Raw genomic sequence first — 13,835 nt, 5'->3', positions numbered from 1 at the left:
ATTCACCAAGCATGCTCACCCCCATTGATTTCTTTAATAACTAATTTATTCAAATTTTGGTTTTTGGAATTTTTAAGTACCTATATATGTAATTAAGGACCGTATTTTCAGTTAATTAGATTTAACTACAATTTAAGGTTTGTCCTGAAAACTCTTATTGTATTTAATTATGAAAAATTACCAACTTAAAAATTTCAAGTCAGAATTTAAATTAATTTATTATCAAATTAAAAATTGTTGGAGGGTACGTATGCTTGCTGAATCACTCAACATAATTTACGAGAATATATTTTGAAGAAAATATATAGCCTTATATTATATCATTATGCTGAAGATTTCTCAATTATGTAATATGTAATAAAAACAAAAAATAGTGTAAATACAATTTTGACCGAACTAAATTCATCAGTTAAAAATATCACCAAAAACAACACGTAAATGCAATTAATTAGCATAAAAAAGTCCTGGTCATTAAAAATATTTATATTTAATTTAAGAAGGCAGGCGCAAAGTATAGGCAATATGAATACACGTTAGGTGTCGATAAATAGTATGGTGATTTTATACGACACACAAATAAATTATTTATTGTAAAGGATAGGTACATATATATAGTATATAGTACACTTCTTAAATTTAGTGGGGCCGAATAAAAAAAAACTATACGTAAACGTTATTTAAGGCGCTGTTGTTATATTTTTTTAGAGTAAGTATAAAAAGCCTAAAACATTGGCAACATTCAATGGAAACTTGCCATTCAGCAGAACGTAAGGACCAAGTAAAGAGAAATGTAAGCGACACGTTATAGCATTCAATATTAACACATCCGACTTATTTTTTTTCTCGTTATTTAAGACGACCACATTCATTCTACACTAGTAAAATAATAAATATACGATTTTCGTTTAAATTGTAATTAAATAATAAAAAAAATTGTGATCATTGAAATTATAGTTAAATATCATTGTTTGTCTTTAAATTTCATTAAAAGGTTATTTGTGTTAAATCCATATAAGTACTCATAATACATCTAAAACGTCATGTTACAAAATGGAACGATAATAAAATAAAAATAATTATCATTCGTATTAAATAAAATAATAGTATTTATAAACAATGCTGTTACTTACATATAACATACTACACATCATTCATGAGTTTACTCTTTGGACATTGATTGAGGAAATATTTAGAAACAATAGGTATGTTGACAATAATGAAATTTTTTACGTATTATCGAGTATAGGTACAGCTGAACTTTGTATTGACCATGGGCCGTGGACAGTGCAATGGTAGTTTTAAGTAAGAAAAAAATTTTTCCATAAAAAGTAAATGTACCCATATTGATAAGAGTTGAATTAACTTTGAGGGACAGTCTCTTGCGTGAAGAGTATGCCCCCCCTTGGTTTTATGCGGTATCAATATCATAATTTTTTTAAACCATCGATTTACGTTTATAAACTACTAGTTTTTGGTGATCGACTGAAATCAATAAGCTATTTATAGGTTTTAGTATTTAGATTTATATACAATTCGAATCAACGACTAGCTGCATATGCATTTATGTGTAACACGTGAGATGTTTTATTAGACAGTCGCTGTTAAATGTTAATATATAATATTATTATTGTTTCCGCGGCCATTAAAATGAAAAATGGTAATCGATTATATTGCATAAATTATATTAATATACCAGCTAATAGTGTGAAGGATAAAAAACACGTTTAATTCTTTCACAAGTCAACATTTTCGAAAACATTACGCGGTAGTTTGGAATCGGGCGGAAGAAATTAAGAAAAAAAAACATCACAGAACACTAGTTAACCTCAACACTTTAACACGCGTCTGAGACAGCTCCGGCGTTTGCCATATTTCGCATACCTTATTTTAGTTTACCATAAATATTTAATAGTTATATAATATTCATATCACAACAATATACAACCCATTATACCAATAATAATGTAAATGACGTCTACGCGGATCATAAAATAACTACCAGCTATAATTTATATACCTATATATAATAATATGTGTTAGAACAAGCGCTTAATAAAATCTCGACATTATAATATTTATGTATTGTATTAATTTCTTAAAAGAATAATAATTATAAAATATACGATATATTAATATAACATCTTGACCACCTGCCGGAAATGATCCAACAGCCGGTCTCCGAAGTTCGGGACGGCGCCTAATAATGCATAGGTATTAGGTAATAATTTAATATAGCTGCTGGTAATAATACGCCCAGACGATAATGTCCGCAAAGTCTCTTTTATCCCATATTACAACCATTAATTATTATTATTTTAATATAATATATTGTGATCAGCAACATAATAATAATAATAATTATTATTATCTGTCGCGGGTATTCCGAGGGAATTGGCGTGCTTTGCAACGGCTGTACCAGCGCGGCGCATACATCGTTTATAAATTGGCACGTGCGGTACGAGCACAATTTTATGTATAATATTGTGTTGTCCTCGTGCCAATATAATATATAACATAATATGTACGCAAACACAATTATTATTATTATTATTATTATTATTATTATTATTATTACATATCGTAACGTCACGGACCGTTTGTAAAATGTGTCCCGCCGCCGTCTGTTTAGCTGCATAGGTCGTCTGCAGTACATAGGTACCTACGTATATATTATTATGTACTTATCTATATGCTTACATGATATAATAGTATGTAGACCGCACGGTAATATGTACCCATAATAATATATAAATATTGTGTAGAAGGTAGTGACGTAGTGTGCAATTGCAGCTGGTATACGGCCGCGCGGGCGAGTGAAAGATCTCTGGGAAATTGAGCAAATTTCGTATTCGCTCGGACCGGGGCCGCGCGGCGAAAGAAACGCGGCGCACGCCAAGACGTATAAAACGTGTTTTGTTATTAGACCTTTTCTCTCCGATTGCGTTTAAAATTATACAATAATAATAATATTATTACGAGCTATATACGTACGCTATACCGACCTATAGTGTATAATATTATACCGACACAGAATACGCGTTGCGAAATACGTCCGCCGCCGAAGTGGCGCAGTGCACGATATATTATAGTATTATATTATAACTTGCACGGCGCGCAGATATTATTTAATAATAATAGGCGGGAATAAATGGAATAATAATAATGATATGAATCCGTTTTGTCGTGTACTTTTTTTTCGACATGCTAAACGAAATTAATGAACGACGGCTCAATGCAGCCGAGCACAATGCTGCACGGCGGAAAACAACAGAATTCCTGAATTCGTAAAACCGATTTTTTTCTGCTTGCAGCTGGTAACCGGATTTGCACGATTTTGGTTTCCTGATTACGAATATTTTAGTTTTTAATTTATTGAAATATTGGCAAAAACAAATCCGTAAGTAGGTAGGTATAATTTGCAAATATCACGTCGTTGCACGAACACTCGTTTTATAGATTTGCTTTCCAATTTACCGCTGTAATTTTTCAGGTAAACAGAATTTGAGAATTTAATGAGTAGTAACTATGCGTTTGCCGTTACTAGGTTAAGGTTTTAGCGCCAATTTATTTAAATTAAATTTTTTTATGCAAATACACATATTTTATATGTTTATAGTGATATTATTATAACGATTGAGCTATCTCATTTACAAAAGATTCTACTACGATACCATAATATTTAAGAACCATATTATGTGTATATCGCCGGGTGGTCTGAATAACGATTTTGTACCTACCTTGTATTTAATAATAGATTTCATCGTCTGTATATTTTATACTTATTGTTTTTTTTCATTGATGGAAATCTGGCGGAAAATTAAATATTTGGATTTTATCGGTGTCTATAGTAAAAAATATAAAAAAAAAACACATATTAGGTATACCTTTTTATGTATATAATTACAACAATTAATTGGACATCTCCGGACAAAATAAAAATTAAAAAAATAAGAAATGTAAACGAAAATTGTTGAGGAATTTCTATATGCATTTCAAATGTATTCGTGAATTAATTTTCAATTTATATTGAAGGTTCGCATTTGATATTGATAGTTCTGATACGACCAGAGTTATGACTATAACGATTATTTATTTATTCTGTGAAGAGCAGGGCTTGCGAACGTTATAATATCAATAAATATTTGACAAAGACCGATTGACATTTGTAGACGTAATTATAACAGAAAGCGATAATCAAAAATAATTAAATACCGTAAAACAAAACATAACGATTGACAAAATATATTATATTATTATATATCATTAAACAGAAAATATCGCAAAACGTAATTTATAGAATTTCATTGAACGAAAAATAATGCAAAACTAAATTATTTAAAATCCATTTATTTAATAGTTATATTGGTTTGGTAGAGATATTTATTTCATGCATAGGTACAGACATTATAATTGATTATAATACCTATTATATTCCGTATCCGGGCCATGACCTGTCCACGTTAGTTATTAATGTTATTATTAATACATTTTATAGGTATTAACACTATTCTAAATAACGATAGACGAAAAACTTGCATAACGTTTTAATTGTAAATAACGATAAACGCAAAACTTGTGTAACGTTTTAATTCTGAATGACTGAATTCTGTATATTATGTATATAGGTAGGTACGCAGAAATAATAATATTATAATAATAATATAATATAATGTAATAATAATATAATAATATATATTAATAATATTATATATAATATATTATTACAACAATTAATTGGACATCTCAGTTATGTGCGCACTTTGATTTTTCAAATAAAAAAATGACAACCCTTATATTTTAATTTTAACATTGAAACTCAGTGTTTGAATTATGTGGTTTTCAAGCAATTGAAACGTCATAAATTATGATGAAAATTATATATATACCAACAATGTATAAAATACGCGCGTCCATTGTTAAGGAATAGTTGTACATGTGGTCGACGGCTATATATAATGAAAATCCATAGCGCCAAAATTTTAAAACAATTAAGACGTGGTATATAAATATACAGGGTGATTAATTTTTAACTATGATCAATGTAGATTTATTCAAATTCTGATTTTTATCATTTTTAACTTTTTAAGTCTACCTACCTAATTACCATATTTTCAAATTTCTGATATTTTTATAATATTATAATATATTATTGGCTATTAAGTGATATATTATATCGAGTAATGTGAGTAAAATTGTAGTATTTTTTTAATTAATCATTATTACTAATTCCCCAAAATACGAATTCTTCGACTGTCAACGCTACACTATGAGTAGGGAGGTACATTAAATATTACCATTATATTATATTCATGACAAAACTTAATTTACTTAGAGAACAAGATTAATGATGGTTATTTGATGGATAAAAGTGGTTATTTATAATTGAATCGGTCATTTCAATAACGACATAAGTCACCGATTTTTCAATATTGACTTTTTGTCAAATTTGATAATAATACACGTGGTTACGTATTCTGTGTAAAAACTACATAAGTAAGACTAATATTTAATACACAATTTACTACGATAAGCTATAATCACATGCAATAACTACTCAAGTCATTGACTTGTGTAGTTTTTGCTGCCATTCAAAAAAGTTAAGTTGTTGTTTATTTTAGAAAAAATATGTATTTCATCTTGTGTAATATTATTATAATAGTAATAAAACCACTAACACTTCGATGTGTATCTATTTCATTTTATTAATTTGACTTAGATTGTATATTATGAATATTCCCTGCAAAAACAACGCAAGTCAAATATGTTTTATCTCAATTTGATGCATTTTGAAAAAAGTTGGACTATTTAAAACTATGGATTATGAATATCAGAAACCATAAAAATAAATTAGTAAATAGGTGTTAATGCAAAAAAAAGTTGTATTTTTGAAGTAGTAAAGTTTTTTTTAGTTCCTGTAAAGTTTAAATTGAATGACTTATGAGTTATGTCGTTATTGAAATGACCGATTCAATTATTACAAACACCACGATGGCACAATATGATTTGTTTGTAACGTATTTTTTAAATTAAAAAATAATATTATTATCATAGACACCAATATTATTGAAATATAAGAATACAATACCCACATAATGTGATGTTTCACGTTATAACAAATATATACATTTTAGATAAGTGACCTTAATTATAGTCATACCGCAGTATACCTATGATACCTATTATTTTCAAAATTCGGTGAAATTAGATTACATAAAAAATAGATTTTCTTTCGAAATATTAATCACCTCAAACTAATGCCTGATAATATACAATTATACACGCGTATAATATAATATTAAATACATCGCGACACGGGAACAAAAATAATTAGAGTAGCGTAATTATTTACGACAACCGTCCGTCTGTCGAGATCCGTGACGTGACGATATTATTACAAGTTAAAACGATATTGTCGTGCGTAACATTTCGATAATATATATATGTCCCAATTTTTGGTGTAGTACATGCACCCAAGTGTCTATAGACTAGCGTTATGCTTTTACGAAACGGCCGCGTGCCATTTTAGGTACCTATCTGCCACAAATATTGCAGTTATACAGTGGCACAAGAATACGCGATTGTATCATTATTATATACATAATATTGTGTGGGTATATCATTGTTATCAAACGTGACGTAAATTAAAAAATAAAAATACCAGTTTTTTTTTTCTCAGAATCCGCGAGGACGATATAGGAGATACCCACCTCTATAATATTATATTATACGATATTCTTTGATAGCCGGTCGACATTATTATTATTTTGCGGTCTGTCATTACTCGCCCATACGAGAATATATAACATATCGGGATTCGTCTGCAGAAAAAAAAAAAAACACACACACCACACATGTCCGCCGTAAACGGAATTCCAGCGAGATCCGGGGGGGACTCGCCGCATCTGCCGTCTTGTTGGTGACCCCGCTCATACCTATGTGTACATGGCGTGCAACAAGTATTTCATTATTATTATTATTTATTACATTTACTGTCGTATTATACCCGCTACATTATGGTCGCACGTCGTTTTTACGATAATACAATAATATATAACAAATAGGACACGACGTCAAAGGGTTGAGGCGAATAGGTCGTCGAGAGACGTTCCGATATTTTATCACTCATTAATCACTACAACACTCGTTATTAGTTTACGATCCCGTGCCACTGTAACGACGAACGATGGCCGATAATAAATAATAATATTATATCGTTCCTACACCCCACCATTTGAGATGTTTAGGGCGATATATATTTTCTCAAATCGCGGTATACTCCCGCGACCGCAGATAACCGCAGTGGTAAACGCGTTACATTAATATAACACTGCACATTTTAAGGTAAAGGAGGCTATGCATTTCACTTACCGACGGTCCAAAGCACTGCAGCTGCGATTTGCACGAGCATTGTTATGTTCTCGTCACTGGCTGGAGAGCGTGTTGTGATGATCGGATTCGGGAGATTCAAAAAACAACAACACGTCTTCACAACACGATATGAGGTGGATTTGTGAAGTCACGGTGCAGTATTGTTCCTATATTCCGGTTTTGCGGTTTGATTTCTCGGCGCGACTTGACGTGTAACGACGATAATATAATTGTCGTTGTCGTGTATTTGTGTACTGATATTTTAATATTATAATAATATATTAATAAATTGTATGCAATGTGTGACGGATATTATAATACGCGGACCACGCGGTACGGACGTATTGCAGCTAACGCAGACGCCGATTGTCTGTGAAGTGTGAAGTAGTCCGGGAGCCGGGGAGCCCAACTCGTGTCGTTGCACTGGAGCTAGTCTTCGCGTGCACGCGCCCCCTGGCGGTGGTCGGCGGAGTCGGTGGCGCGCGCGCGCTCGTTGCTCCGTTATTGCAATAATAATAATAGCTAATACTATAATATAAATTATAATATTTTATAAGTATAATTATTGTACTCTGTAGAGTAACCAATATACATAAAATAATACACCGCGTTAAATAATTATTGTATTTTCGAGCATTGTTATTGTAATTATTAATTAGTAATTATTATTACCATCCTCGTCGCCGCCAACGCCGTCTGACGAATCCGGTTTTTTTTTGCACGCATATTATACTCGATAACTAACTACTTACATACGACATTTACCCACCGGGCATGCACTAGAATTTTTTTATATCAATGTCACCTCATCACGCACATTTCATTTCACAAAGACAACTTTAATTATGTGTTATACATTTAACCAGAAAAATTCTAAATCGGGTAGACTTAGTTGTGGCCAACGACATTAGTACAGCGCCTTGCGTCTATATAAGTATATAACTACAAACATTTAAAATTATTGACATTACTGCAAAATTTATATTAATGTACCTATTGTTTTATAGTCGTCCAAGTATAATATATATATATATATATATTATAAAATGTTATTTCCAAAAATTAAAAAAAAAACCATAAAAAAATTCACAAATAAACTATTTAATATATAGCTAATAACTGTGTTTACAATATGTATTACAATTATATTATATATAACTAGCAAATAAAATTATAATTCATTATAGTAGGTACATATTTTAATAATAATAAAAAAAATTACTAATTTTGTATGATATTTTACTTTTCAAAATCTTGTAATCTCTTTACTCTTGTTGTATACCTACAACCTACTTGGCTTAAAAAAATATTGAAATTTGACGACGGACTCGTTTCAACCACTTATAGTTGGAACATTTTTTGACCACAGTCATATAATAATTATATTATTCGTACAATAATATTTATTTTAATGTTTTTTATATTTAGTACGAAACGCCTAACAATCGTTGTAGGTACATATTGTGTACTATTTTATTAAAAATATTCAAATGACGTTGGTCAAAACTTACAACTAAGTTAACAAGCGCGAGTGTGTGTGTATATCTATACAAGAACGCAGTGGTTACATAGAAACACTGAATTCGTGCTCAATATAATAGATGATGAAGATAGTATACCTAATAAAGTAGGTAATAAGTAATAATGTATAATATACCTATATTTTACATGTGCAGGTTAACCTGTGATGATTTACACAAACCCAAATGTTTTCACATGACCCGTTGCAGTAGCTGGTACAATTTGTATATCAATGATAATAGTTATAGGTATATCATCATGTTTTTTTTTTTGATTAACTGCAGCATATGCCCAAGGGTGCACCACTTTTGTAAGACTTGTCCTTTCGATATAGGTACCCAACATTCAGCGAGTACACTAAGTTGATGTACGCTTAAATGCTTGGTTAGCATAGAAGGCATTAAAACAATTTTCGAAGTACTACCCGAGTATATGGCATGGCGTATTGGCGTGTATATATTATATTATATAAGTATCGAGTATTATACAGGTAGTAATAGTGGTATCTATTTAATATGTATGTATACACTCTATAGCTATTTCTTACAGATTACAACAGAACTTAACTTTTTTTATGTGTATAGATCCAGAATGAATGATAAAAAGTCGTCTGTCGATGAGCTTTGCCGAGAGCATTGTGCGTAAAGCAATTTCGAATTTATAACGGTATTTATTATACACTCTGTACGCGCCCATTTCGTGTACATATTATAAGTTATATAATATAAATATTATGATATTATTTTAAATTCGTCCCAGTGTGACTTTTTTTATAATTTGCGGCCTAGGGGCCCTATAATTTAAGTCTTCTCTAGTCATTTATATGCTTGTCATTGTACTAGACATTTGTGGTCGATCAGTTGTCAGGATTCTAACATACTATTCATTATATAAAATTAAAAAAAAAAAACGAAAATAACCTATTGTTGGTATTTGTCCCTTATGGCCTTATGCCAGTTAATATTGGGGGATTGATACTCCCAATCCTATCAGTAGTTTCACCACTCAACTCCTCCCAAAAATAGTGGCTAGTACATTTTACTCACTTCAATATTACAACACACGTCTATGGTTTACGATTTTCTATTTTACTGAAATATATTACCCATAGGTATGAATAATACAGGTATTATATTATTACGTTGCCCATATGCTCGATTTTCAATTCGAAGAATTACGTTATTATGTGATCTTTAATAGTATAATATTATATGGAATCCCCTCCCTTATCCATTTGTTGAAATCGACCCGATTTTCAAAAACACAATAATCTATTATAAGTAAATGTATATATTTTTTGGTTTACGATTTCTCGGTTGTGGTGAGCCTATTCGATTTAGCGTCACAATAGGTATAATCACTACGATTCAGTTATTTAATATTTTGTTTTATTATACAATCCATCATATTTTCCCTCAGAATGCGGATAAAATCGTTTTTTTATACCTAGGTATAACAGTATAATACGTATATATTATTATGTATTATATGAATTGGGATGACAATAAAGCAGGAATCGTATTATTGTACCTATATCCATTACCTTAATTATATATTTTACCTACAATGAGGGCGTTGGAAAATCGGTTTTGTTATAATATTACATTTTTCACAATTGTCATTTGATAATATTACACTATAATACAAGCGTCACGTATGCCATTGCCATATTATTATTATGTTTATGGTATATTTCGGGTTGAATATCCTGCGCGTGGACGAATAATCAATCTTATCGTATTTCATTATCAACAATTATTTATTTTCTGTATTTATTATATTATAAAATATTGATTTTAGTTAATACATTATATTGATAAGGTTATTAACAGCATACGGGATTGATAACATAATATAGTATTGCACTTAAAAGTTAAAACACGTAGAAAACTAGTATTATCTTCTATATAATTGATAGTTATTTAAGAGAGAAATGTTAAAAAATATATACTAATATACCTTTTTTATATTATATTTTTTATATATTTTCTTTTATTCGTAAAAACGTAGGTACATCATTTTCTATTATGATAATATAGCTTATGAGTTTGACAGCCATTTTCCAACTATTTTGATTGTTATAATATTTTTAACTTATAAATTACAATAATTACATAAATATGTTTTTGTGCTGGGTTCTGCACGATAAAAATGTTTCTGACCGATTTTTCGTGATTTTTTCGTTGTCATATGGTGACTTATTAACAAAAATATATATATGATTCATAGACTTTCTCTGTAGAGTAAAAACATCGAGTAGGATGACTTTATTATATTATGGCGTTCTTCGAATTCGTGAGTTTAATTGCATTTGTTTATTGAGGTCCAGACAGTGGCATCAATTATTGTAAGACGCAATGGTGCACTTGTGCATTTGTATCCTACACGATTTTTTTTTATTACAATATGTAAGTTAATCTATACGTAGTACCTATATATAGACATTTTTTTATCGGTTTTATTATTTTATACCTAGGTACCTATATTATTGAGCAGGAGATACCTACTTGTCTATATTATAATATATTGACGATGGGTTTATTTAGATTCTATGGAATAATGTGAAATTACGAAACCGATTGAGAATTATTATACTTATCTACAGTCTAAACAACATTACGATTTGTTATAGGTAGGTATACATATACCTCTACGTATCGAAAAGAGAGAAAGTATTTCGTTAAGTACTGGAAATTGTTTTAATAAACCTGTTAATTGTCGTAGGTCAAGTCTTACACAGAACATTTTACAAATCAAAAATGTTCACGAAGACACAAAATAGATAGTCATAATATTTGATATAAATAAAAATTTATATCAAATTGTGAATTACTAATAACAGTGAATAAAAAAATATTTTGCGTAGACGTACTTACCTGAGCATTTTATTATTTTGTTAATAAGCAAACAGAGCTGCAAATTCTGTTTAATCTGTTATCACACGTTTTTTTTTCGAGCATGGGCCGTGTTTTAAACAATAGTTTAATATTAAAATTGTTTTTTTGTTTAATACTACAATAGGTATAATGTTTATCTTTAAGCCGATGAGTGGGTAGAATTTGAGTGATCGCTGCAGATAATTCAATTATGTGTCTTAATTGTTGGGTTAAATTCATTATAGGTACTTATTGTAAATTATAATCGTAACTCACATCCTATATTAATAAATCATAAATAGCATTAAACTTTTTTAGTATTTTAATTTAGAAACTTTTAATATTTATTACGTACCTATCTATTATCATGCATAACCAGTGTAATATATTATTTTATTAACAAAAAGTGTCGAGGTTAAACCTAGATGTTCTAAAAACATTTATTAAAATTAAAATTGCTAAAGACATATATATATATATATAAATGACCCTGAAAACCAAACTCATATAGAATAGCAGTAAGTACCCTCGCGCAGTCGCGTACATCGTACTTATAATAATATGTCCTGATTTATATAAGTCTATACAATTCAATTAGAATGAATAAATAACAAATAATTTAATATTGTTGGGCTATTATAGTTTATGCTAGAAGCTAATAATAAAAATAAATTAATAAATGTTGTAAGTACCTACCGAATATTTTTTTTCGAAGTTCAAATTTCTATCATTAAAACGGTAAACACATTAAGTATCTAAAGTCTAAGCAAGAGGTGTGCTAAACTAGTTGTTATAATTATTTTATGAAATTGTGAAATGACTTATTACATATTATTATTGTAATAATTATTAGTAATCCCGAACATATTATTCTGCTTGATATTTTACCTATTCTCAACACCAATTCTAAATAATATATATGTATCATATTTATATATAATAACAAGCATTAATTTGATTATTCTGAATGTTGTTCAATAATTATATTACTTATTTTAATTTTCTTTTTAGGTATATGTATAATATAATATTATCATGCGTGCACTAGATTATGTTAATAAGCGTAATAATCGTTGAGTAAAGAGTCAGAAAGACTGAAAGCTATATAAATAATTACAATTATATTTTTAGTTGAAGGTTTCATAGCATGAACAATAAAACAATAATAATATATTAGTAATTATGATACTCCATAAGGAGTGTTTGGTTAAACAAAAGTTAAATGATATACACCTATTTGTATAAAAACTAACAATAGTAGTTTTTAGCCCAACCATAATATAAAAATATTCCTACCTACGTAGGTAGCATAAATACTAAATATAAATCTAAACTTGAAATTAAGTTTAATTATACCTATATATCAAGGGCATTTTGAGAAATTAAAACGAATGTTAATATGGTTTACGTGTTTCAATAAAATTGTTGAAGGATTTATAATAGGTAAATACCAACACTTAAATTTTTTAAATAATTCATTGAAAAAGAGAAATTTAATTTTATTGCTCTGATGTATTTTAAGTTTGTTTATACGAACACGTACTTATTTTGTAGGTACCTATACAACATCCTCAAGTGTTTAAACACTTTAAAGTTAAGATTCTCGTAAAATCTATTGGTTTTTATGGACACTTACTTCCGAGTTCACCGTAAGTCCCTCGTCAGTTTTTTTCTTCTTTTTCATTATCAGCTATAAAAACGTAATTATATTTTAATTTTAACCTCACAACAATGAAGACTATATAGTGATGTGAATTTGTGAATAATACACGTGTAACGTGTTCCAAATGGAGCATTATATACACATTGCAGCGTAGATTTATTTTCTACGATTCGATGCACACGGTATCATACAAAGTTTAATACCTACAAGTAAAATACTACTAGGTATAAAATGGTATAATACAAAAAACAAAATTCCGTATATTATATTTACATCGTTAATTAGTAACTTTTAGAGACTATCTGCAGTAATGGATTTGTTTGTATCCCGCACCGATGCCGTGTTGTGATGTTAAGAGGTTTCGTAGCATAAATAAACAAAATAAGAAATAACATTCAAAATATGTT

General features: G+C 29.3%; 1 protein-coding gene across 1 annotated transcript in view; it reads right to left on the bottom strand.

Annotated features, from left to right (window-relative positions):
- The window catches only part of LOC100165346 (carbonic anhydrase 2), a 32,689-nt gene extending 24,930 nt beyond the window's left edge, over positions 1 to 7,759 (bottom strand). The window contains exon 1 of the mRNA XM_001945697.5: positions 7,369 to 7,759. Within this exon, the coding sequence (XP_001945732.1) occupies positions 7,369 to 7,408 (40 nt within the window). The 5' untranslated portion in view covers positions 7,409 to 7,759. The remainder of the gene's footprint in view (positions 1 to 7,368) is intronic.
- Positions 7,760 to 13,835: the final 6,076 nt, after the last annotated feature.

Source organism: Acyrthosiphon pisum, chromosome A1 (assembly GCF_005508785.2).
Source record: "Acyrthosiphon pisum isolate AL4f chromosome A1, pea_aphid_22Mar2018_4r6ur, whole genome shotgun sequence".
NCBI classification, from domain to species: Eukaryota; Metazoa; Arthropoda; class Insecta; order Hemiptera; family Aphididae; genus Acyrthosiphon; species Acyrthosiphon pisum.
This window is presented reverse-complemented; position numbering and strand designations above follow the sequence as displayed.